Source organism: Cinclus cinclus, chromosome 7, assembly GCF_963662255.1.
Source record: "Cinclus cinclus chromosome 7, bCinCin1.1, whole genome shotgun sequence".
Lineage (NCBI taxonomy): Eukaryota > Metazoa > Chordata > Aves > Passeriformes > Cinclidae > Cinclus > Cinclus cinclus.
Genome location: NC_085052.1, coordinates 5,004,056 through 5,031,553, shown reverse-complemented (window position 1 = coordinate 5,031,553; position 27,498 = coordinate 5,004,056). Strand labels below are relative to the sequence as shown.

The 27,498-nt window shown below is 39.5% G+C and overlaps 1 protein-coding gene across 1 annotated transcript in view; it reads left to right on the top strand.

Annotated features, from left to right (window-relative positions):
* The first annotated feature begins 852 nt into the window (after positions 1 to 852).
* PLPP4 (phospholipid phosphatase 4) overlaps positions 853 to 27,498 on the top strand; it is a 28,924-nt gene continuing 2,278 nt past the window's right edge. The window contains 6 exon segments of the mRNA XM_062496611.1: positions 853 to 929; positions 931 to 1,066; positions 4,901 to 4,991; positions 8,236 to 8,299; positions 9,480 to 9,604; positions 24,666 to 24,836. Coding sequence (XP_062352595.1) covers positions 853 to 929; positions 931 to 1,066; positions 4,901 to 4,991; positions 8,236 to 8,299; positions 9,480 to 9,604; positions 24,666 to 24,836 — 664 coding nt within the window.

The window sequence follows — 27,498 nt, the reverse complement described above, 5'->3', positions numbered from 1 at the left end:
AGTATGGCTTAAAATTAAGTAATAGAAATTTAGGTAGTCATGAAAAGCTTCTGAACTTCCCGCTGCAGCCAAATATCAAAATTCCTGCTTTTTTCTGTGCATGAGAAAAGACACCCACAGAAATTACTGTGTACAGAACGATGGGACCTCAGCATTTTATTTTGATGCTCTTAATTGCAAAATAACATCATTACAGAACAATGAGGCTTTTAAGTGTGTTTGTTTCGGTGGATTTTTTTTTTCTTTTTTATTTGTGTTTTGTGGATTTTTTGTTTCTTTGTAAGAGGGCTAATAGACATAATAATGAAATTAAAACTGCTTTGGTAGAATGAGACATTTCTGGTAGACTTAGATTCTTCTTAAGCTTGACAGCCCATCCTGTTTTAAGAGTAAATCTTTTTTGGAGATATTCTCTAAAGATATTCTCTAAAGATATTCTCTCTTTTCTCTCAGTAGAAGAAATTTTCTGGACCGAGTCTTTCTTTTGCTTTGTGATTCTGCAAATGCAACTGTTATGCTTCAAAGTCTGAATCTTGACATTTGAAAGACATTTTATATTTTGCATTTGTTATATAATTTCTTCAGGGTAAAAGACTGAATTACATGATTGGAAATTGATAATAAATGACTACATGATTTATCTAATCTCACAGTGATATTTGCACACTTTTCCCACAAAAGAAAAAAAATTTCCAGAGTAGTGTTTATGGAACTTTTATAAAGTTGTAGAACAGCTTCAAAAGTGCAGACTTTTAAAATCCAGAAGGGTGCATTTATAAATAAAGTTTCTATTGCTAAAATGCAGTGAGGTAGGATCGCAATGTAATAATTATTGATAGGGATAATTCATGCATGTTGTCAAATTTGGGGGAAGTTCTAAATGAGCAGAACTCTTCTGGGGGTTTTTGGTCATCACTTAAAATAGGGAAAATTTGTATCTTTCATTGTGTTTTTCAGTTTTACAGAATTTTTGGATCCATTCCAGCGAGTGATCCAGCCAGAGGAGATCTGGCTGTACAAAAATCCTTTGGTGCAATCAGACAACATCCCTACACGGCTCATGTTTGTAAGTACTAAGGGCCCAGGGGTCATTTGATGGCTCTAAACTGAGTAAATTTTCATTTGATAAGCAGTAGGAAATATTTCACAAGTAGAGGATGTCCCTTTAATCCTAAAGGCAATCCCTTTCCAAACCAGTGTTGTCCAAAATGTAGCAAATTATGGGAAGTCTTTACAAAGCAGCGTTATCTCATGACTGAATTTATGAGTGTTGATTTTTCAGTTTGGGATTGAAAGCAGTGTTAGCTGAGAGGAGGGATGTAGAGAAATGAGTAGAGAAGCTTTTTTTAATTAGCTGCTTGGGTGACCTGACAAAACCTTGCCATGCTCTTACAAGGTTAAGTGCTTAAGTTTTGAAATCCAATTTGTTTTAGCCATGTTAGGCACTGAGATACTGGACTCTGAATATTTTATTTTTTTTCCCTCTAAAGGCAAAACCTTTGTATTAGCTTCTGCCAACACTAAATATATCACAGAGCTGCCCTGCTGTCACTGCTCTTCTGCTCTTCCCTGCTCAGCACATGGAGACTGGATGGCTGAATTTGGTTATCAAACTTCCTCATTTTGACAACCTTCACTAGCAATGATTAACGATCATAATAACCTCTACACAGAGAGTGCAGTAAGACAGAACACCTCAGAAATGCTGAAATTCTGAAATTATATAGTTCAGGCTGTAAAAGTAGTAGTCCAGTCTTTCCAACAGCTGCCTCAAAGTTGTCTTTTCCTGAGTCCTCAGTGAGGCCAGGGTTTTACCTTTCAGACTTGAATTCATGCAGATTAAATGCAAATCAGCTATATAATTTCTATTCATATTTTTTATAAATGCTTCATCCTTTAGTCATAAAAATTTTTTCATTAAAGAACAACTTAAAGGTTCCTCCTGCATAGGAGGTGACCATTATATCCCAGCCCTCCAAGAGAGAGGCTGAAGCCCTGATTTTTAAATTTGCCTTTATAAACAAGAAATATTTTGGTTATATTGCATGAAGAAGCAGCTCTGTTTTGGACTTTTTCATCCTGGATGGATGAAAATATGTCTGTTTTTCCTGAAATGGAAGACAGCTGTGTAAAAAACCCAAAAATCAAACAACAAACAAAGATAATAACCCCCCAAGCCAAACTTTAAATTGTTGTGCTGGGCAAGATTGAGTTTAATTATTAGTGAGTTTTCCTTGTGCTCAGCATTACTTTGCTGCATGGTTTCTCTGATCTGTTTAAAACTAAGGAGTTCAAGAACCAAGAGTAAATCATTGCACAGGGTTTTGCTGCAGAAGTGAAACTGTTTTTGAAACCAGTTAGGATAATCATTAGTCCATCCTTTTGTTCCTTAGGCCACAGGCACTGGGAAGCACAATTCTGGGTTTTAATTATAATATATTCCTCTGTTCCCATAGCCCCAAAGTTTGTGTTGGGTGGAACTTTGAGGCAACTTTGTGTCAGTAACATTTGGATGGCCTGTGTTCTCTTTCTGGCTCAGATTTTAAACAGTGAGCAGCTTCTTAAATTAAGAAACGTAGGTAATTTCTATTTTCTTATTTTTTGAATTTAAAAGAGGAATCTGACTGGCATCGATCACAAGCTTCCATTGTGGATATAATTTGTTGCCTCTTCTGTGCTCTGATATTGAAACATACGGCTATGGTTTACCAGAGAGCAATCTCCAGGACTTTATGAATTGCTGGATTACCTAATTTGCTATGAGAGCCCTGAATTCAAGAGAAGTGTTGTGAATGCACATCCAAATTAGACAAAGCTGACTTCTGCATGGGTAGCAAAAACTGAGAACAGCCTGGTTCTGTCTCTCTGTCAATGGATATTCCTTGGAAAGTGCAGGTGACTGCCAGCTTTCCCCTGGAGGAATGGGAATGTGTGGGAGTCCCTGCTCCTTCAGCACATCTCTGCCTTGCCAGGATGAATAACAAATGACAGGGATTTTGTCCCTGTTTCACAGAAGCCTGGCAGTGCTGGAGTATTTCACTGCTGGAAAAGGAAACATAGCTGAGATGCCTCTGAGGAGAGAACTGCTCATTAGAATGTTGCCAAATCCCTTTTAGATATGAGCCAGAGAGAAACTTTCTTGCAAAATAAATAAAAAAGAGTCTGTCACAAGCCAAATTTTCTTTGTGTGTGCATTTTACTGCAGAATAAAAAGCACCTTCCAGCTAATGCTTTTGTGGAAGGAGCAGCAATGCACCACGACCATGAATAGTTCATCTCCCTCAAAAATTCACATGCTTGTAAAATATGAGGAAATCTGAAGCTTTACCAGATTTCTGAAGATGGATGGGGAAGTGGTTTGGAACAAACTGCCACCTGAATGCTATTCTTTGCTGATAATTTCTGCTGCTCCTGCTTGTTCAAAATTATTTCTGACTCCATTAAACCACCACTATAAGCCTGTCAGCCTTGGCTATATTTCTGCATGTTTTTCAGCACTGGAATGCAGATATTTTTCTTTCTTTTTGTTGTTTTTCCTGGTGGCAATCCTTATTTTAAGAATGCAACTAGAAATTCTAGGATTTGCTTTAACCTTTTTTTTTTAAATTTCATGATCTGTCTCTGAAAGCAGAAATTAAACTGTTGATGAGGATGGAGAGAAATGAATATTTCTGGAGCAGTAATGTGACACTGGCATCCAAACTTGAATCTCAGACAGAGGGAGACTTTAAGTGGAAATAACACATCTTTTTGCACAAAACTTGGTGCTTTCCTTTCTAAATGTAGAAAAGGGGAACAGACTCCAGCTTATGTTTTAATCTGTGGGGTTCAGTGAGTTAGATAATATTTTGCAGATGCAGGTGAGGACAATCTGGTACAAGAAGCACAGCCAAAATAACAAATGCAGCGCACTCTTGTGTTGTTTCCTACTCAGATTGTCTGAAATCATAGAGTGAGGACTGGGCTGAATCTGTGGTATGAAAAGAAGATTGAGTTTTTTGCCATAGTATATTTGTGTGGTCTGGTTTTTTATGTCAGTGGGGCTATTTAAGAAGAAAGCATAATCTCTCTCAAGACCTGGTACCCTTTGCACCATTTACAGCTTAATTTTTGCCTTGTTTAAAAAAAAAAAAAACAAAACAAAAACAACCAAACCCAAACCTCAACCAGTAATTTTCACTTTTTTTTTTTTTTTTTTTAAGAGAATAAAGTGTGTTCACTGAAGCACAGATGCCATTTCAGGTTCCTTGTAGGAGGATTCCTGTCCTCCAGCACTGACAATTACAGGATAAGGTTCTGTTTAACCAGTGACTAAACCTGTAAATGCTCAGGTGCTGCTTTGCTGAATTTGAACAAAACAAAGCAGCTTGCTCCACCTATGAACGCTTGTAAACAAAGGAATCAGAAAGACACAATCTTCCCAATGCGTTCAAGCATGACACTTGAAAAGAAAACAAAAAGTAAGATAAAGAGCATTTTTAAATGCCAGGAGGTTGGTGCTGCAGTGTGTTGTGTAGAGGAGGGTCTTACTGAGCCTGGGTGGGTGTGCTGCCTCCCTCTGCAATGCACACTGAGGAAAAAATGTCCAAAATCTCTACGGATCAGTGTATGAATTTTGTGGACGTTATGGATTGCTACTTTTTCTTTGGAAAAAACTGACATTTTAAATGCAGCTCTGGGCAATTACAAATCAATTATAGCCGAGGGCTATATTGGAATATTAATGTGCTCGTCACCCTGTAGTTGCAAAGACAAATCATCTCGCTTTGCTTAAGGTCAGGAGTTTGATAAAGATCATTCAGCCTTTCAGTTGAAATGGAGCTAGCTGCAGCTAATTATTAATCGGTTGGACTGAGGAGGAATTGATGCTCTCACACATGGTATTTGTTATCTCTCACAGGCAATTTCATTCCTCACGCCACTAGCAGTCATTTTTGTGGTGAAAATAATCCGTCGAACAGACAAGACTGAAATTAAAGAGGCTTTCCTAGGTAATGTATGTCATGCTTCAAGGTGGAAAAATGTGTGATAGCTCTCAGAGATTGATTCCAAGTGCAGTCCAAGCCCTGAAGAAAAGCTGTCTCCATTACAGTCCGTTATAGCAGCTTTCAGGGCAGTTCCAAGGCGTCGCACACAAGCCTTGGGTTTGTTTCTAGATGTACAGATCCTGTACAGATCCTGTGCCCTAATTCCACCACCTAGCCAGCAAGGACTGGAATTTGATCAGCAAAGACAAGTCCATCTGAGAGACTGTTCAGATGTATATTTTTCTGTCACACCCAATCCATTACTTACCTCTTATTTACACTTGCAGCTAATCTAAATTAAGGCTTTGACTGGAAAGTCCAGTGCAACTTAGCTGTTTAGTGTAGGAAATTATTCCTCTCATTGTTTTCTCTGATCTTCTCCTGGAATTTACTGTTACCCATTGCAAAACTCCTGCTCTGGGCTCAGCTTTTCTAATTAGAAGCTGTTGTTTCATCTTAAACTGCCAATGGAATGAGCCGTGCACTTAATCCTGGACTGTGAGCAGTAGTGGCTGTGCTATGGGTGAGGTCTAATTACAGTTGGAGACAGAAAATTGGAGCAGAGGACAATGGAGAGGGGAAGTTTAAAGCTGTTCCCGCTAATTCTGGCTGTGCCTATCTCTTGAAATTTTACAGTGATATGTGCTCAGATCCTTTTTACATAGATATTGCCAGGAGCCAATATTGATTCAAGCACTTTCACTGGCAAGGGATTCCTTGAAGCACTGAGAACTGCAAATGATTTTGTTGGCCTTATGTTTGAAATATGCATAATTCTGAAATTCTGCTTTACTGGCTAATTCACAGTTTAATTTATTGTGCCTTACGCAGTAAAACCAAACCGAAACTTAGCTTTGCCTTAGCTAGACAGGATGTAAATGGCACTGTGTAAATTGGAAGACTTTTTAGACAAGGCTTCATTCCCATAGATTATTCCTTCCCCAGTTGCTCTCACACAAGTGTGAAGTGATCCTGGGTTTGTTTTGACTGCTGCCAGTCATTTGTTGTAAGTTCTGAAATGTCTTAGAGTGATACTTCACTGACAAGTCCATTCAGGGGAAATAACTCCTCATTCATAAAACACACACAGCCAGTTCTGAGCCTCACTTTCTGTTGTCTAAGAAGGAAAGGAGCTTAGGCTCAGTTTCTCCATCATTAACTTTCACCCAAAAAACATTGTTTATTTTTTCCTGCTGTTTTGCCTTCTGTTGTTATTCTGTCTATAACATCTAGGAGAAAAGATTCCAGCTTCCCCAGTATTCCTCTTGCTACCCAGACTAAGGAAACACCAACCTTGATGTTCCGTTCGGTTTGTGCCATAAGTGTGGAACTTCTTGTGGCTTATTTTTGTTCAAGTGCACTGTACACTAATAATATTCAGTATCTGATGATGTGAAGGTTCATTAGATGTGCTGGGCCTCTGATTTGCTGAGATCTGGCACAGAATGTTCATAAAGAATGATCAGGAGTACCCCCAAAGGTGGATTTCTTTAAGCATGATGCATGGAGGACAGAAAAGGTTAAACATATCTGAAAATTCTTTGTCCCTCAGATAGCCATTAATACAAAGAAGGGCTTCAGTGCACCTTGGAGTAAGGAGGAGTTAACGTAGGTGCCCTTAAGCCTTCCCCTGGGAGTGCCTGAATTTCTCACTGACTGGATTATATGACTTTACATGGGCAATATGAGTCTTTCTTAGAGGAAACAACAGCAGTACAAATAGAATTTTTTTCCCACCCTACATTCACACTGTCACTTGATGCTTGGATTGCCACTGTAAGGAATGTGCAACAGTGAAGGCACAGCTCTGTCAGGTATACAAGGAGCAATCAAGACAAAACTCAGCAAAAACACTGAATTTTACTGCCTGTCTACAAAAGCAGGTGACTTTTTTAAGAAGGGGAGTGTAGTGCTGTGGCGTTGCTGGTCATCTGCATTTGATTTAATGTAAAATTTCCACATGCAATTTCCATAAAAAACTGAGACCAAACAATGAAGGGTCAAAACAGAGCACAGGATTGAGTGGTCCCTGTGAACACAGGTGTTGAAAGAGGAAGAGTTTTTTAACACTAGGATTGACTTGTCCTTTCATTTTTGCCAGCAGCTATTGTTATATTCTGAGAAAAGCCTTACTTTTGCTTTGATGAAGGTCCCTTTTTTTTTAGCTTTAAAAAATAGATCCTATAACACAATTTTATGATCTGTAATATCCTTAGGCAAAGGTTTTATGGAGACAGGGTGAGTGCTGCTGAAGTGGAGCATCTGCCCAAGGAGAAAGTAGCTCATATGGCTGTCATAATCAAAGTTATATTACTGTAAATGTTCTGCTGGAAATCAGACATTTGCCTGATTTTTTTTTTTCTGATGGGAAATAAAATTCATTGGTTCTTGGTTTGCAACAGGGAGCTATGGTGTGGACTGAAAAATTAAATCAATTTTAATCTAAAATGTATGTGCAGGATCCAAGTGCCAGTGAAATCAAGGCAAAGATCTCCACAGGCTTGAGAGGAGGTTCTTTGGAAAGTCTAGGGACTTGGCATAGCACAAATAGAAAAGTGATTAAGTCTTGCCTAGTATGACAGTTCCTTCTTGTTCTCCAATTTCATTAGAAAAAAAAAATTGTTAATCATGGGATCAAACGTAAGGGGAAAACACTGAAATATTTGAACAAAACATCCAAATCCTTTTAAAAGAGAAATAAAGTCAACCAATTGTAGTTTTAGCCAAAAGGCAATTCTTTAGCCTGGAAATGCTTAATTGCATCACACACACATATATATATATACATATATATACATATGTGTGTAGATCTATCTATATATATTGTGTTTTGGTCTATGCAGGAATTCTGCTTGACATAAAGAGCATGAGAGTTTAATATGTTAAATTACAAAACTCAAAAATTTCAAACCCACAGTACTTCATTCTCTAATTTTTTCCCCATTTGTTGACTTATGCCTGCACAAATGGCATGGTAGGAAAACTGGCTTTGTGTAGGGAAATAAGAACAAGGTAAATCATGATCATTATGATGCTCTGAGGTCTGTCCTTAGTCTGGCTAACAAGAAAAACAGTAGCCTGAAAAAGAAAGATCATTCGGTTTTCAGTCCAGAAAAGGTTTAAGTCTGTAAATCAAATGCTGTAATGCTTCAGTTTATTGCTTGGTACTTAGGTTATTATTGTTCTGTTTGCTCATTCTCTTTTGTAGCTGTTTCCTTGGCTCTAGCTCTGAATGGTGTCTGCACAAATACTATTAAATTAATAGTGGGAAGGTAAGTCCTGTCATGTTATAAAAGATGGGTTGAGTGAAATGGAGACAGTTTGGCAGCTACAACAAATCTCAATAAACAGAGAGCTGCAATTCCAGGGCACGAGGAGTCAGAGGGGGCCCCTGCAGAGCCATCCTTGGCCTGGTGCAGGTGTTGTACAACCCCATTATGTGACATCCCACTGTGGCAGGCATCCCAGCCCCGGGCTCTGCTGTTGGTTCCACTCGCTGGCACACCCAGACACGCCAGGGGCTGGGAAGGAGAGGTGGGAGCCCAGATCAGGTCACTAAATTGGCAACACGGGAGGGAAGAGTCGCAGCATGGGGGAGTTCAGATGCCAGTGCCCCTTGTCTGATGAAATAGCGCTCAGCTGAGTCGCTGTGTAACCCATTTTGTGAGAAGCATGTCCTGTGTCTAGGTAGGGAAGCATTATTTTGAATGAAGTGCTCAGAAAAATCCAGCAAACAGAGCTCCCTGGAAAATATGGTTTTTTATGTACTTTTTTTGGTCTCTTTATCAAAATTTTGAATGATTTCAGCTGAAAAATGCACATTTGACTTGAATTCATACACTATTTGACAGAGCCCAGTGCTGCTTTTGTTGTTGGGATGTTTTACAGCAATGAGGAAGCAATGTTTGTGTTTGTTTTCTGAGGAGCCCTCCCTGCTGCAGAGCTGATGTCCTGACAGTAATGGCACTTGGCACTCATATTTGATGGGTGCTTTTAAAATAATTATGAACACACCCTCTTCTTTAGACAGGAGTAAGCTCATTTTTCCTGCACTCCAAGCCAAGCATTTTGCTGTCATCATCTAATCTCTGAATCTGTGATCATTCACTTTTCTTCTCCACGTGTTTTTTTTTTAGCTCAGAACAGTATGACACCAGCCAGACCTACAGGCCCAGCTCACAGCAGAGTCATGAGAAACTCAGAGGTTTGCTCAATGCCCTGAGACAGCATCAAGGCTGGTTTAGGTTTTGGTGGTTGTTTTTAGGATGTTCTGAGCTGGGTGTTTTGGCAAGACCTGCAAAAATTTGGGAGTCATTGCACTTTGTGCAAAACTGATCACTCTAGGCAAGAGTAACCTGCATGTGTGTCATAAGCAGTAAATGTAATAATCACTTTGAGGTTTATTTGTTACTACAGCTTTTGTGTTTTTAATATCCATGGTGTTTTTTGTAGACCGCGTCCCGATTTCTTTTACCGCTGCTTTCCAGATGGAGTAATGAACTCTGAAATGCACTGCACAGGTGATCCAGACCTGGTCTCTGAAGGCAGAAAAAGCTTTCCAAGCATCCACTCTTCCTGTAAGTTCACTTAAACACAGTGCCTCGTTTGTAAAAAGCTTTCCCTCCTGTGGTTTGGGGTTGCTCTTTTTCTTCTGGAAAAGAACCTGATTTTTGCTGGACTTTCAGAAAGTCAAAAACATCCATCTGGAAATAAAATTGTGAGCCTTCCTTATCTTGGGAACCACCTGAGACCATTGAGAGTCATAGCAGGACTGTCAGCAGAGTGAAGCCTATTCAAGGTGACAGAGCACTGTGATTCTGAGGGGCATCTGTTCCCCAGTGCAGACCTTTGTCTACGTAGTAAATACTTATTTTGCATATTCCAGTGGGGTACGAAGTAGGACAGTACAGTCACTCTTCTTTTGGCTTTGAGGTAGTCCTCAATCTAAGTCTCATGATTTGATGAGATGCCCCCCAGTTTGTGCTGTACACTGACAGATGTTTAGGTGGCTTTTTGAGAATTCATCTGTCTGATTTAATTAGTTTTACTAACTTAGATATTTGTAAAGGTTCCTTTAAAGGTTCTCAAGAAGGTGATTTCTAGTGTGTTCTACGTCGTGTCTGATAAAACTTCTTTTCATCTGTAAATAACTTGACTACTGTAAGCTTCTTTGGGGTTTTTTGGCCAGTAATGTTTGTTGCTTTCAGCTATTCTGAGAACTGCCAATTGAGAACCAGTAAATCGCTTCTGTGGATTTTTTTTCAAAAGTGGTAACTTCAAATTGCCTAATTGTGCAGAAGAATATACTGGAAACAGGTTGGGTGATGAGATGACTGAAACTGTGAGCTGATTTTGCTCTTTCTTTCTTGTTTGAGTCATAGAAATAAATAAGAGTAGTAGATGTTTGTGGATGTGTTATAAGCTTTAGTTCCAAGACAGTGGGGCAGCCACAGAAGGAGTCCTGGGTTTTCCTTTTACCTGGCACTGGTTGTATGAGCGCTGAGTTATGGTGCTGCAGCTCACACCAAATTTATTGGAGCAGAATGAAGTCCCAGAGTATTTAGATCAAAATTATGAACACAGCTTTCTCCATCACTGGCATAAGATTAGAGTGTGGCTGGGTTGACTGTATTTCCCACCACAGAGCCTTTTATTTAAATGTGATAAGAATGAAGAGATATTATATATTCAGTAATTTTTATCACTTGGTAAGTGTGTGTTAGAGTGAGGCAATTTTGCAGCTGTTTGAACTCTTTAGCTCTTTGAAGCCTGATGCTATAATATCTAAGTCTCTGACAAGCCTTAAAAATCCATACATATTTTAGTCTCATAATAGAGAGGAAAAACATTTAATTTGACAATCATACAATGCTAAACCTTCTTCTCTGCAGCAAAATTATTTCGATAACCAAAATTGTCAGTTTTATCAAGAACGGTTTATAGTTATAATCACAAATTTAGTTTCTTGATATTACTTCATTCCCAGCAGTGTAAAGAGTAGAAACCAAAAATCTGTTATGGGAAGCACAGCATTATACTGCTTTCTTACACCTATGAAGCAATGAGGATGTTTGGGATATAATAATTAATGTTTGCAAATTGTGCTATAATTTTCCATTTTCTTAGCTCTGTTTTGAAAGCTTTCCCTCCTGTCCTCTTAACGTGTAGGTATTTATGAGCTTTCCTTCCATAATCTCAGTCCAAATTTTTTTCTTGGCACCTTTCTCCCTTCCTTTGTTACGAGCCCAAGACTGTTACGAGGTAAAGTGAAGGAGTTCCACTCTTCAGATTTCTGTCATCCCTTCAATGTGTGCTGTGAAATTCATGAAGCAGCACCAAAACCATGGTTTTTTGTTTGTTTCTGTTCGTGCTTGGGGGATTATTTTTTTCTATTTTCATGACTGCAGAAATGGAAGTGGTGAGGATGAGAGTTGACATAAACTATAGTACTTCTCTTGGTATGATTGTTACAAGTAGCCCACTACAGTTTGGTATTTCCTACAGCACCTGAACCCATGAGGAAAATAAATCAAAAGTAAAAGCTGCTAGGCAGCTCATAAAGAGGGGTTAGAAGCTTCAGTCAAGAGCCATTCTCATCTTCAAAACAGCTTTTCTTAAGGCATTTCTAGGATAGAAAAAGCTGTCAATCACAAGCTTTGTTATACCAGAATCTAAAACCTCATCCATGCAAGACAGGCCCTTAACAAGAAAGTCTGTGGTGCTGTAAATGGGGAGCTGTGAGAGTGTAAAATGCAGGGATGTGTATCAAGAGTGACAGCACTGGCACTCCCAGATGGCCTGACCTGACCTTGCTTGCTCCATAAAAATGTTGTGAACAATCTGCTACCACTCTCAGAGCCAACTCGTGCCCTGAAGGAGAGTTCTCCTTTCTTGGAGCACGGATTTTCTTCCCCTCCCTGGGCCAAGGAGTGCATGTCATAAAAAGAAGAAAAAATGTGTGAAGCATAGACTGTCTCATAAAGCCAAAGAGTGACCTGGATGCTCCACTGGACCAGGGGAACTTCTGGATCTTTTGGATTGTTTGGAACCCATTTTCCTTCTTTTCCAGTGTACTGCCAATCCTGTGTGAGGGAATGGCTGTAGGGAGCCCAGACTCCTGCCTGTGTCCACTAGTTCAGAGGTGCTCCTGAGTGGCACCAATGTTGCTATTCTGACACTCAGAATAACTCCAAAATATATGTTTGTTCGTTCCATATTTAGTATTTCCATGGTTTTAAAATGCGTTGGCAATTTTAGCTGAATTAAAGCTAGCACCTGTGATGGTAGCACACTGCCTCTCTTCCCATACTTCATCAAAACAGCGATGTTAATGAAGATCATAAATGCAGCATTTTTTCCTGCCTGTGTCCTTCCTGTGTGCCTTCCGAAGGGTTTTCTTGCACAGACCCTTTGGGCAGCCTGCCTTGGAGAGGCATCATGGCAGCCTCACCTCTCCAGATGTATTTTGCCCTCCTTGCAACGAGATGGAAACAGCAGCAGCAAGAGACAGATCAGAAATAGAAAACCAAATGGATGGACGTAGAGACAGAATGGTTGAATGCATTCAGTGAAACAAACAGCAACAATTGTGCAGAAACCAGTGGAAACCTTTTACTGGTAATGATTACCCAGCACACCAGTTGATGAAAAATGTGATGTATGGATAAAGAGAATTTAACTGAACGCAACACATGCAAGAGGAGAACTAAGGTGAGTGAACACAGAACATTTAATTGGACAAGCCACGTGCACAAGTGGGACCTGAAAAGATCACTGAATTTGCAGGCATACATTGTACTAATGGGTGGATAGACAGCCTTTTATAATTGATTTCTTCCTTTACATCTCATGACTCATGTCATTTTGACATTTGTGTCAGGCTGAAGGAATCTCTCCACAAACAAAATAGGAACTTATGAATCCTGGAGTGTTATTTCTCTACAAATCAATGTGCATGGGAAATAAATGCTTGTAATTCCACGTTTGTATCCAGTGGAGAAATTCCAGGCAGGAAAATGGAAAAGAAATCAGTAAGGTTCATTTAATTAACAGTTCTTTGTTACTTTGGGTAGCTTTTTGCATTTGCCCACTCAAGGAAGGTTTCACAATGTGCCACTCTTTATACAGGCTACAGGAGGTGAGCATTTGATTGTCTGGTATCTGTGTGGGCAAGGAGGTCTGAGTTTATTTTGGTGACAGAATTTCGAATTCTCATTATTACCATGGGGCCATGAAGGAGAATGTCAGCTTTCTAGATCCTACGTTAGTCTTAAATTGCAATTAGCTATAATTCGTTATAATTCCTATAATTGCGTAAATATCTTTGTTTGGAGAATATACCTACTTTTTTTCAGGGAACATGTCCAGCCTGGGTTTTTGCATGCACAACGAAGGCTGATTCTGCTTGTAAGCAAAGGACCTTATGTCAAGAACATGTTTAATTAAGGTGACAGGAATAATGAGCATGTTTTCCATATGAGAGCTCACATTTCTGAAAGCATTTAGGGTTCATGAGTTGCAGCTAAAATTGTTGCAGTGCCCTGGGACCTCTAAGGGGTTCTCAAAGGAGAGCAGAAGAACATGAGCAGTAAATTACCTGTGATTTTGCCACATCACCAGTCCAGTGGCTGTAAGGAGGGGGGAAATAAAGGGGCAAATTCTCTTTTCACTTTATGTCCTGGTAATGGCACAGATATAAAATGGCTCTACCAAATTTTATGAGTTGGGTTTTGTCCACATCTTTTTCTAGTTGCTATCTCAAATGAATTCCGGCTTAAAATATGAATCCAGATAATTTCCAAGTTTGTGATACCAAGTTTTGGATACAGAGCTCTAAATCAGAGGAATAAATACCAGATACATTGCATTCTAACTGAATCTTTGACCCAGATTTCACCGGAGGACAGGCCACCAACAGCAAGAAAAAGTGCTGCAAAAGGAGTATGTGTTTATGTTAAAATAGAAAATAAATGAGTCATGACTTATTGCCAAAACCAGGACAACTTCATGGTTACATCTTCATTGTTTATGTTCATATGTTGCTTATCAGAGCAGTAGGTAGCAAATCAGCATCACAGGCCTGCTCCCATTGATGTTCAGGAAAATGGGCTTTTTAGCATAAAAGAAAAAATGAAATCCTAGACAGGGAGATGTCCCATATGCCGCTGTGATTGTAGTAATGGAGTCCTTGGACAAGCAAATATGGGTAAATAATAGTAACACAACACAATTTATTTAGAAACACCAAAAATCCTCTGCAAATGTAATGCCAGATTCTTGACCCTGTTTACTTTCTTAGAGGAAATGATTAATTCTTCATGATATAACTGCCTTTGGGCTCTTATTCTGCTCAAAACATTTGCAAGCAGATTGCATTTACCAGTTTTGGCTTCAGCTTTATTTAGTGACTATTTTTAAATGTGTTATTTCTGAGTTGGCCAGAACTATTGAAGCTGTGTTTTTCAGCTAAGGGATTAGATTAGAGGAAGTTGCATGAAACTGGTTTTGATACCTTTTTACTGAAGCAAAAATAGTGGCTTGGTGAGAGGTTAATTGAGCATCCTTGGAGCTTGTGCTGCTGAGTGTTGGTGGTCAGGGGGAGATTGAACCCATGTTGGCCATCAATACCCACACAGACATCTTGAAACTGATGTGTCTGCTGTGAAAAAGAATGAATAATCACTTGTTAGTCTGATTTATATCAACTTATAGTTGGATTCACAGAACTCTGAGGATAAAGGTGCCTCTGGAAGTTGTGCAGCTCTAGACACAGCTGAAAGCAAGGTCAGAGGACAATTTCCAGTTGAGTTTTGATTTAATGTGAAGATTCCACAACCTATCTCCTAGGGAAACCTGGTCCAATGCCTGACCACCCTTTCAGTGAAAACGCTGTTTCCTATATTTCAATGCAATTTCCTGTGCTTCAATTGGTGCCAGTTGTCTCTTCACCTTGTACTGGCTACCACCCAGCAGAGCTGGGATGTTCTTCCCCCAGTCCAGGAATTTGCATTTGCCAGTCTTGGACTTGAGGAGATTCCTGCTGGCTATTGATCCCTCAGAGAAAGATCCCATCAACTGACTGGAAGCCAAACTCTCTAAAAATTAATCATTTTAACATAGTGGCCGCAGAGATAATTGAACTTACAATTTCATGTTGGATTGGATAGATTTATGGGAATAAAATCAATTAAAAGTTAACACAGCCTGTATAAAATGGATGTATCAGCAGCAAAATAGATAAAACACTCATGTGATTTTTATTTTTGTAGCTGCAATTTAGTTACTTAAAATACTTTGAAAAGTTGACTTTTGGCTAAATTGTGCCATTGTGTTTTTTTTTAATACAAACCTTTATTAAGTCTAGAGATTGCTTTTTGCAAGGAAAAAGTAGAGTTTTGAAGAAAGGATTTTGTGGTAGCATCTCGATTTTGTATTTACAGAATGAATGTTAACATAGAGCTGTGCAAGAGCTTTCATTTCTTGTGTGGGTGTTTTTGTTTTTCTTCTTTTTATTATATTGCTGAAAGAGGTTTGTAGAGATTACTGTTGAATATCACTGAAGAAATCAGAGAATTCAATCAGAAATCTGAAATGAAGAATGCAATTAGAGGCTCTGAGGACAATAACAGTGACTTGTCATATGCTTTTAAATTACCTCCTTGATGAATGAAGGTGTCTTGATATGTTTGAGAAAGCAATGGCCCTTTAGAAGTGAAGAAGAAAATTATTTTCTTTGTGTTTCGAGCTATAGTTTACACTTTCAGACAAAATGGAAATATGCAAAAAGCTGAAGTTTAAAAAGCAAGCTGCAAGTGTAAAAAATCTCTGATCTTAGCTCCAAGTTTTCCCAGCAGCTGCTGCTGTTTCTTGGTTGTTATATCTGTCCATTATATGCTTTATATTTGTTATTATATGCTTTCATCTGTGTAGGGAAGGAGCTTAATTACTTTTCAGTCTAATTCGTCCTTTCTTTTTGCTTAACTTTAGCTTTTCAGGCAAACAATTGTAAGTTAAGATAAAGGCTTGGTTTCACAGGCTGCAGAAGGCTTTGTTGTGATGCTGTAGATTTCAGCTGTGTCTGAAGTAAAGATCACTGTTCTTCTGCTGACCTTTTCTGTTAAAAGGGCTCTGAGTCACACCAGAGATCTAAAGATCAATTTCCATCTGTGAACTGTAGTGACAGCTCTTCTCTGGAGTGTAATGGGTCAGAAAGAACAAGTTTGATTTGAAAATGAAGGCTGTGAACTCAGGGGAGGTTGGCACATCACTTTCTGGCCATCTTTAAGGAAGAAATCTCACTACAATGCTGGCAAATATTGAGATTCCTTGAAGGTGCCATTGCTGCACATGGTGTGGTCTTCCAGCCCATGGTAAGAATAAATCAGAATATGCAGGAGAGTGTTCTACCTATATTAGAGCTACTTGGAAGTAGACCCAAATATTCTGTGTCCATGAGGACTTTGAAACTCCCTACAGAGCACTCACCTTTATAAATTGGGGTGGGTCTCTTCCACCCTAAAATAATTAGTTGTGATCAGTCTCCAAATCCTCCTTGCACACTCAAATCCCCTTTGAGCAGCAAAAGGGATAGACCTGACTCATGCAAGATCATGTTCTTCTAATGCAAATAACTCTGAGTCAATCTAGAATTATTTCATCGAAATCAGGAGTAGTGACTACAGTTCTGCTATAAGCAAAAGAAAAACATCTCAATAAAACCCTTGAAATTGAAAGATGAAGTTAAAATGCCAGGCAGCTTCCTTTGGAGGTGGCTGAGTGATTTATCAAACGGCAGAAATCTCAGTCATAACATTTTCTGAAAACATTAATTTAGGTCTCTTGAAAGTGAGGGGGTATTAAAAGGCTCTTGAGATAAAAGTTATGAGCTAAATGCAGGAAATCAAGTGTACTATTTATGCCAGAAAGAAAAAAAAAAGCACCTGCACAAGCCTCACTTGGATGTTGCTGATGCTGTCATTTCTACATAGAAAACACGAGCAATTGCAGATAATTTCCCCCCCTTCCTTCTGCAGAAGACTGAGCAAATAATGATATCAGTGTTTCCTCAAATGAAACCAAATATTTATGCAAAGTATTTTTAAAACTAATACTGCTTTGTTGAAAATGACTGACTTATCTGGTGGTTTTCTCTTGAGACTTTCAGTTTTCCTTTGTTTCAACCTGAACTAAGACTGTGGGTTTAGAATTCTTTCAGTCTGGTTCCTACATTTTATATAAGCAACTAGGAACTTTTGGAGAATGATTATGTTGAGGGTTTCTAATCATGTTGGAAGGCAATGCAAGTTGGATTTGTGGATGAAATAGGGTGAAGTATTTTTAAAAACAATCACTCAAAGGGGAGGTGGCGGGGAGGAAGAAATCTCTGGATGATTTTACCGAGGGCATTAACCAGAGAACAGAAATCAGAATGATTGACCTGATGTTTATGGTATCATAGCATTTCCAGAGACTAAATATGATTTAGTATGACTGCTGAGTTGTATAAAGACTTATTTTAAAAGATTTAAATATTACTAAATATTTAAAACATCACTTGCTCAGTCATGCAAGAAGTTCTCTACCTCATGATAAGCTGTTTTCTTCTTCATTTTATTAGCCTGTCTTTGCTGATCTCTTCACCCTGGGATCCAGTGACAGAACATGTGGGCATGATTCAAAGCTGTGCCACGAGAGGTTCAGACTCAATATCAGAATAATGTCTTTTCCAAGAGGGTGGTCGAACACTGGAAGAACCTCCCCAGAGAGCTGAGCAGTGTTTCCCAAGCCTGTCACTGCTTAAGAAGTATTTGGACACTGCTCTTAATAATTTGGTTTAGATTTTGGCCGGCCCTGCAGTGGAATAGATGATAAATGTTGGTCCCTTCCAGCTGAAATATTCTGTTCTTTTCTGTTCTATTCTCCATGTTCCCTGCTCTGTCTTCATTACTTGCTTGAAATCAGTAAGTTTGTGTGAATGAGCACAGGAAGATCCTGCCTAAACAAATTGAACTACTAGTTGATACAAATATCAAAAAAGTCAATAGGCAATGTTTAAAAGATATATATGCTGTCAAACAATAGGATGTGATATCACTTTCTGGTATTGTTCAGTATGGCAAGGAGGCTGGAATCCCAATGAAAAATATTCACTGAGATATTCTGTGAAATGTCACTGCAAGAGAATGCCTCTTGCAGCAGGGGAAGTGATGGGTAAGAGTTAAGTATGAGGAGCAGGAGAGTAATTTGGATGTGAATATCCATGGATCTGGCCTTGATTCTATGTATTGTTCTATGGTATTCCTGGGAAATGTGCATTTCCCTCTAACAGTTGTAGTCCTGGTTCAGAGACCAGTGCTGCCTTTATTTGGATGTCTCCCATTCCCCCCAGCTGAACTCTGTTTATTTGGGCTGAAAGCATTCTCAGCATTACTCCTAAATTAGGTTTCTGTCTAGTCCCCTCCTCAATTTTGGGAGAAGAGAGAAATCTCTTGGGTTTCCTGCTTCTCTGAACCAGTTATAAATTCTGTGAATTCTGTGTGAATTGTCTTCTTACCCAGGTGAAGACTCTACAACAACTCTCAGAACATCCCAGTACCTTTGCTGGTTGTTAATATTTTATTGTCCCTATCTCTCCACTCAGTGTGTGGCACTGTATAGAGCATTCCTGTTGTATTATTCCCCAGGAGCTGCCTCCTCTGATGATATTAAAGCTGATTATATCATTTATGCTCACACTAGGCTTGCCTGATGAAGCACAAATTAAATGAACATAGCATTTGTGGTGTCTCTTGCTGTGCCACTACAGAGAAAAAAGATGACTGGGAAATATGATGTCATTAGAATGAAGGGACAGGTAGCTCCTCCTCCCCTTTTCCACTAAATAATGAAAATTAGTCAGTTGTAAGAATGAAAATATTTTTACTTGTTAAAAGACATACATTGGTTTGAAAAATTAAAGTGATTTATGCGCTTTGGAGGGAAGAAATTATTGAATTTCAATAGAAATGTTTGCTATCCTGTGATAATTTTTATAAAATATTACCTCAGTACTTGTAATTATAGTTGGGTATCTAAATTTGAACTGTTAATTATCTTTTGCTAGCAATTTCATGGAGGATAATCATATTTCCTTCACTTGAAAATGAACATTTTAAGTAACAAATGAGTTACAAGCCACAGGTTTTTGGCAGTAATTGCTGCTACTCCCCTATTTTCAAGATAAATCTCTTAATTAACAACTGTATGGCAATGTCTCACTGAAATATTTCATCCTTTTATAAAAGAATCCAGGGAAATATGAAATGGATTTCTTAGATACGCAAGGGAAAAAAAAAAAAAAAAGTCCTGTAGGGTTTATTGGCTTCTTAATTCAAACTCAAAGTATACTCAGGAATGGTTATGTTTAATGCTTCTACCTCTTCTCTGACATGATTACCTGTGAATACTCAACAACAAGGGCTTGGAATTCATGAGGGGCTTGTGAAATGAACTCCTTCATGTTTAGTTTTCCAGCCTTAATAATAAATCAACTCTTCTGAGCCCGTTTGAGGTTCAGACTGCGTGTATACCTCAGGAAGATTTTTCTCTTTTGTGAGGTAAAAAAAAAAAAAAAGAAAAGTGGGTTTTTAATACCCAGGAATCTTGGTGGTGTAAAGCAGTGGTTCCTCACTGGGATTTATCCCACTTGGCCAACATGTTCCATGAGTTTGGTTTACACGAAGGATGTAGGATCACTGCAGAGTTGGGGTTGGAAGGAACCTTAAAAATCATCCAGTTCCACCCCCTGCCATGGACAGGGACACCTCCCACTAGACCAGGTTGCCCTAGAGCCCTCTCTTTTCCATACTGAAAAACTCAGTTATTTAGCACTTTTTTAAATTGTATTTTCTCCCTTTTCTTTTGTGCGCTTAAAGGTATCAATCCCAAGTCTACTGTGTGCTCCAGAATGGAGTGCAACTCTAGTTTTGCTCTCTTCAGATGGCAAACTTCATTCTAGACTGAATTGGGAATGAAGATTCCTAATTTTCCAGTCCCTGATTTTCTCAAGAAAGTTATTAAAAGTCTCTCTCAAGAGAGTTTTTGGCAAGTTTGGAGCCTGCTGAATTCAGTGACGGTTCAATGCTGCTGTGAAGCCACTTTCTCCTTGATGTCCTGGTTCACTTTGAAAGTGGGGGTGAAAAAAGCTCCAAGTCATTGGCCTTCCCCCTGTCCAAACTTTACTTCTCTACATAAAACCCCAATGAAAAGTTCCTCTCACAGATGGTGGGTAGATCAGGCTTCATTGCTTGACATTTTGCAGCGTTGCAGGAATAAATAACATTTTCCTATTCCTGCTGCGTGTCATGCCATGAACAGAGAAGCAGTGGTTTTCTATATAACCCTTCCTGCTCAGGCTGGGTATAGTCCTGAGCTTTCCCAGGTTCATTTTTTAGAGAAGTATCTAGAGAGATTACTTGCAGCACTAAAACTGGCAGATTCCAGCAATCTCCCTGACGCTGCTGACCATGAGTTTAACAGAAGCATTCTGATCCTCCACTGTAAAAAATTTCTAGCCATGGAGATCCTCTTCAGCCTGTCTCCTAACTGTATTTTACATGCTAATCTGGATGGGCCAATTTCCTTGAAGCAAATTCTAAATTATGTGCACATGCCTGGATGAGTGGTGCAAACACTTGGCATGGTGAATGGAATGATAAAAGGTTGAGCAGGATGTGATCCTTATCCAGGATGCTACTGATGGTGGAGTTACAGCAAAGCAGGACAGCAAGAAGTTACCCTGATCCATTGGTTGGAACTTGATATCTCCCAGTGTTGATCTGGAAAAGAAAAAATTGCTCTTGGTAGGGATTATTTGTTGTTTAATATCTTATAAATGCCCACATGGCCATAATTTGTATTAGAGCTGAAGAGGCAGTGATCTAAGGCTTGTGGCTAGATATTGTGCTCAAAAAGAGAAATTATAAAAGTAATTCCAGGGTCTGAGTTGGTTTAGTCTTCTCTTTACTGTGTTGTCAGAGAAGGGGGATTTTTTTCAAGGTTTCTACCCTCAGAAATGGAAAAGTAGGCTGTGGAACAGCTTTGCTCTTAGGACTTTTTGTAAAAGGCCTCATGAACTGAACAAATCAAAACTTAGATCTCATTTTTTGGTGGCAATGAGATGCCTCCTGAGGCCACCTTGGAAATTTCAGGTTAGATGAGGTATCTGGAAAGGTACATTAAAAAAAATGTCACAGAAAACCCCAAAAAAGTTCATAAGAATTCATGGTGGCAGTGATGCAAAAACAATCTAATGACTAATGCTCTTACTTTTCAGATAATATAAGCCTGTTTTTGTTCTAATACGTGTCTGTCTCCAACACCTCTTTTTTATTTCCCAAGTCCCTGCATACATTTGTATTTTGTGATGTGTTTTTCATGTTGCTTCTGCTGAGCTGTCTTTCTCTGTGAAAAGAAATTAATAAAGCTAAGCCAAAGGGAAGGAGATTGGCTGTCCCACTTGAAAAAAAAAAGAAAAGTTGTGATAATAACCTCATAACATTCTTTGGGAATTGTACTTCTATAAAATGCCCTTTGAATAGAATTTCAGCATTAAAATTTATGCACTCATTTGGTATCATACTTTTTCCTTCAAGAAAGATAAATATTTCAGTCTTTGAACAGTGTGAAACTGAAAACATTCAGCAGTAGCCCTAGCTGCTGGAATTCCTCAGTAGGAATTGCTGCTGAGCAATTCCAGTGATGAATAGTCTGTGTTTGCATTTGGGAAATGTACAGTAATCACTGCAAAAATAAAGCATTGCAGACAAAGAGATGGATGATTTTATCTGATCCCTACCAAGGCCATTCAGATGGCTGTTTTGCAATTTCATGTCACTTAAGGAAGTTGAGGCGTTTTCTTTAGTTCAAAAACTGCTTAATGTAAAAAAGTAATTTATTGTGTGCTTAGCAAAGCATCCATTAAAACTTGAGAGGCTGAAGATCCTCCTGGGGTAGTTTAAATTTCAGAAATACACTCAGAAAAGCAATTACATTTTTAAATGAATAATTTATTTGGGGTGCTTTAGATCAGATTCTTGTTTACAGTTTTTCACCTTATGCATTTCAGCTTGGTAATTGGCTTGGTCTGCACAGCCAGGTTTTTCTACTCACCTGAATCCCCTGTCTGGAAGGAATCAGGTGTCGGGATGGGATCTGTGGTGTTTCCAGGTGCTCTCATCCTCCTTATTCCTTCTGAACCCATTTTTTTTTTTTTTAAAAATGAACATCATAGAAACAAACTGAACTATTTGAGTCTAATGTATTTGTATTTACTCCAATAATGATATTGCATTTTAAAGCATTTTAACAAGCCATGACAGAACCTGTGTCTTGTCTCAGGAGTTTTTCCTGAGTTCAGCAACTTGTAGCATCAGGATTTGATTTGAGTTAGCTACACCAATTGTTTAAAATATCTCTTTTCCTCATTCTTTTTTCCTCTTACAACATTTAAAATCAATTATATATTTGCATCTGGAATTTGTGCCAACATGTTTCTTGTGTTAACGTTGTTTTAAACTAAACCAGACTGATTTTCTTCTATTCATTTGCATCAATGTCTCCAAAAAGGTTTGGTTGATATTTTATATTGCTTTTCCCTTCTTTATATATAGAGAGAGTTTGATTTTTTTTTTTTTTTCTGGAAGAAGGCAGCTTAGGAGTGTTTTCATATTGCTTTGCTGAATCTTGGGGATCTGTCTTCTTAATAATTTTTACTGGGACAGTAGTCAGGGTGTAACCCTTTAGGGCATGTGTGTATTTGCATTTCATTCATGATGCAGTGATGTATTGACTCCAGCTGGTGCAGGAAAAAGTGCTCAAATATATTCTACGGATGGACCAATTCTTCAGTGCAAATATCACCTTTAGGCCCACGATTCTGAAGAGTGAATTGTTTTTCTTAATGTTCTTGACTGACATCTTCAAATTGAGCCATCAAGCAAAGCTGCCCCCATGGGGTGTGCAGCAATTGAGTTGTCTTGAATTCTGTAGTTACTTTTATAGTGGATATCCCACATCCAAGAGCATTTTGCTATTAATTCTGTGGCTTTTTTGCTGCTGACTCTGCATGCACTGGGACTGTTGGGTCAAGCAGCTCTATCTGGATTTGCACACTCCAGGGTAAGGGAAGTCAGTCTGAAATTCTGCAGTGTAAGGCTTCTCTGCACCATCTTAGTTCTACGGCCACAATAGTAGTATTATATATTAATACATTACTGGAGTGTTATATATTTATTTTTCCTCTTATATTAGGTGTGGGTTCCCCTAGATGAATGGTTGTGACTCTCTTCTTTCTGCCTTTTAGTTCAGAAGAGCACTTCAACCTCCTAAGGCAAGATCTGCCTCTGTGTTTATTACAAATATTTCTCCTGCTGAACTTCCATGTTCTTCCATGAGCACCTCCTTCTGGAAATGTGGCAGACCCTGAAAAGAGCCCCAAAAATTTGGGGGAGATAGTCTTTTAAAAGTATCACCAGATTCTCTTTAAAACCCTTTTAGCTAGATCTTCTGCTGCTGTGCACCACGCTGACAATTGCTGGTAAAATTGCCTGGTAAATGGTAATAATCCTAAATATGAGTCTGTGTGAACTGAACACCTACTTTGTGGTTTGGGCAATATTTCTTTAAGCCCTCTAAATTGCTGGGAATTGTAGATTGCCTGAAAATGAAACCACAAAGCAAATGATTCTTCTGCCTGGGAATACTGCCCCTGGATTTCAGTTCACCTAAAAATAATAACCTGAGGTGGAAAATGGAAATATGAAGACAAACTTCTGGAGCGGGAAAGTTTTTGCTTCAGGATTGCATTTGATATTGCATATCCAAGACAGATCTCATTTTGATCACTCAATTTACTCATCTGGAAGATGAAATGATACAAACAAGTCCTTTCCTTGTCCAGTGTCTCTCTGGAAGCTGTAAGGGCTGTAACAGGAAAGAAGTTCAGTGCAGGAATTTGGTGTCTGAGTTCTCTTGGGACTGCTACTTGTGCAATTCTATAGAAACTGGGTAATGGAACCTAAAAATCTCATTTAAATGTAATTCAATTACAGTGCAAACTGTCTGAATCCTTTTTTGCTTTGAATCTTAGCATTTTAGAATAGGACTAAGATCAGGAAATGTGTGCTGAAGGCTGAAGCATGAAACAGCTTTTGTGACTCAAGTTAAAAATTTGCTTAAATGTTTAATTTAATGTCTGATGGCTCCCCCAGAGGAGAGAGGTAAATTGCCAAAGGAAGAAAAAAATTTCTATGGGATAGGTGAGTGTCTAGAGGCAACACAGTGTTTGCTGACCCTGTCAGATTATGTGAAAGCTGAGCATATATATTAGAAAAAAATCAAATTGCTTCTGAGTGCTCCCTTGCCTGTTTGCTTGCATTGCTCCATAGGTAACACCACTGCTGTGGAGAATATATGTATGTCATGGATCGTGTTGGAGAATGCCTTTTCTCATTCACTTCCCCAAAAAGGGGATTTTTTAAAGGTTTGCAAGATCACGACTTGAATAAAAAATATATATTTTAATAAAAATATGCTTTAAAAAAAAAAAAACAAAACAGTGCTAATTACAATTTACTGTAGTGATGTGTTTTGCTTTATCAGTTGCATTTTCAGGCCTTGGCTTCACCACCTTCTACCTGGCTGGGAAGCTGCACTGCTTCACGGAGAGCGGCCGAGGGAAGAGCTGGAGGCTCTGTGCAGCAATTCTGCCCCTCTACTGTGCCATGATGATTGCCCTGTCACGGATGTGTGACTACAAACATCACTGGCAAGGTGAGACATTCACAGGCCATTTTTTCCTATTCTTTGTTTTCTTATTTAGCCATGTATTTATTTGATTTTTTTTTTTTCAGCACATAATGTGAGTTAAAACATGATGGTGTGCTATAGATTTTCCTTGCTCCTGGATTGATGCTGGGGTTCCCTAGCAAGGTTGAATTAGCTAGAATTAACCTTCAGAGCTTCAGGCCGCTGCCACAACATCCTCTCCTCCCTCACAGCAGCACCCAAAATCAGCTGCATCTGTCACTGTTGTCTCAGACTGCTTCAAAATTCAGGTGTGAGATGTAACTGATGTAAGGGCTGTGCTAATTATCAATTATACACTCGTGTGATGTAAAGGTGGCAACAGCCCCACTTAATTAGTGGCTTGTCTTCATTTTCTTCTGCCTTCATTCAGAGTCAGGATTAAAACACAAAGGAGACGAATTTCTCCTGTTCAGACTTGGTTGTTTATTAAATCTTATCTAAAGTACAGAGAGTTCTGCAACACCTCCAGCTGCCAGCTAAAAGTGAGCAAAATGGAGGTGAATCGAGCTGGTTACAAGGTCTTTTAAAGCTAAACAGTCCAGTAGAGAAATAACACCTATATTATTTATATTTTTGACCCAATAACCAAACACCTGTGACCCGCAGTGCGGGATTTTCTATCCAACCAGAAACTACTGCCTGAAATCATGAATGAGAAGGAAGAAGAAGACAGAAAGGAGACAGCACCCAAAATCCTCCATCTTGTCCCATACTTATTACTATATTCTAAAAACCTTAAATTCAAACCTCAAATTCTAAAAACCTCAAATTCATGGTGCCTGCACCATGTGAAAGCACACACTTCTGTTCTACCTACATGCCCGTGACTTTAACTCCATCACTCAAGCCTTCTCCAAGGGTTCAAGAAAAAAGCAGTTTTCCCTTGGGGGTCCGTGTCAGAAAGCACAAAAAGCTCAAAAGTCCCAGGTTTCTGGCTTCCAACAGTGTGACAATTCAGAAAACCTTGCCATCAATTATTTCTTTTACTATTTCTCGACCCTCTTTATGGCCACCTTCGTATCTTCCTTGCTTTACTCATGCCTTCTGCTAAGTAAACCAGCCTGTAATTACTTTTCCCCTATTTGTCCCTTATGTTCCTATAAGAAATAGCATGCATGTTATTTCTGATGCTGTTATGTAGGTCATCCTGGCTTTCTGTGGTATTGCTGGTACTGTACTGCTGGCCTTGCAAATTGAACTCCCCTCAAGGTCCAGAGTGCTGCTTTCAATTACCTGAAATTTCAATTTCATACTGGTTACAGGCTTCTTCCTGTCTTCCAGCACTGTGGTGGGTTGACCCTGGCTGGACACCAGGTCTGTCACTCCCTTCCTCAGCTGGGAGGATGGGAGAAAATGCATGAAAGGTTTGTGAGTTGAGATAAACTGAGGGAGAGATCACTGAGCAGTTGCTGTCACGGTGCCTGGAGCAGCTCCTGCCCCTCCTTCCTCCCTGACCTGGGTGTCAGCAGGGCTCTCTATCTCACTTGTTCTTTGTTCTCACTCCCATCTCCAGCTGCCATTGCAGTTCTCCACATTTCTTTTTTTTTTCTTTTTTTTTTTTTTCCTAGTTTTTAAAATCTGTCATCCCAGAGGTGCTCCCACATCCCTGCTTGATCCATCCTGGAACTGGCTGCTCTTGGCTCTGTGGCACGTGAAGAAGCTTCTGGCAGATTCTCACAGAAGCCACCTCTGCAGTTCCCTCTGCTACCAAAACCTGGCCCCAAATCCCAGTACAAATACAACATTCTGTTGGCTCCTTCACGTAATTTCAATCAATTGCTGCATTGCTCTGTCCCCCTGAGCATCTTCTCATATCAGCCAGCAGCCAGAGCACCAGAACCAACCTCAGCCATGTTTTTTCTTATCCTGCTGTGCTGCTGCTGTTCTCCTGCAGCTGCTTGATCACCAGCCATTACCATTGACACGTTCTCTGGTTTCCAGCAGAGCCCTGTGTTGTTTCAGGACTCGTTTCTCTCCTTTTCTCAGTGACTCTGGGGCTGGAGAGAGCCTCCAGCACAAAACTGCTGAGCACGAGGCACAGACAGCATCTGACATTTGGCTGGCTTGAGCTCTCTGCTACAGAGAAAAGGAGGGGTGTGAAGAACTGTGGAGAGTACAGGTTTACTCGAGTTTGGAGCGGGTGTTCTCGGGGTGTGCTGTCTCTTGGCAGAGTTAATTCTGCACTGAAACCTAAGGCAGGTTATGATGATGGGCTTTGTCCATGGTGGAGGAAAACTGCACCCAGGGGTTGTGACTGGGTTCATCACAGCTGCTCCTCCTCTGCCCTTGAATTTTCAGGAGATGGAGCTGCTAACTGCTGGCTACCCAGGAGCAGTGCTGGCAGCCATCATCCTGCAGGTGACCTCTGCTTTCCCTGAAAGAGCTGTGTTCCCAAGGGACAGACTTCTCCACTCTGGGCACAGCACAGAACCTCAGGCCTTGGCTTTTACGCTCAGCAGAGTCAGCTAATTGTGCCAAATTATTGATGCTGGCTTTGTGATGGAGCCTTGACTATGCTGTGGGACATGAAAAAAGACCATTAGTTCTGAGTCCAAGACTTAGCACACTGCAGGTGAGAGATGGAGCGGAATGTCCCTGTATTAAAAGCCCATTGAGTGTGCTTACA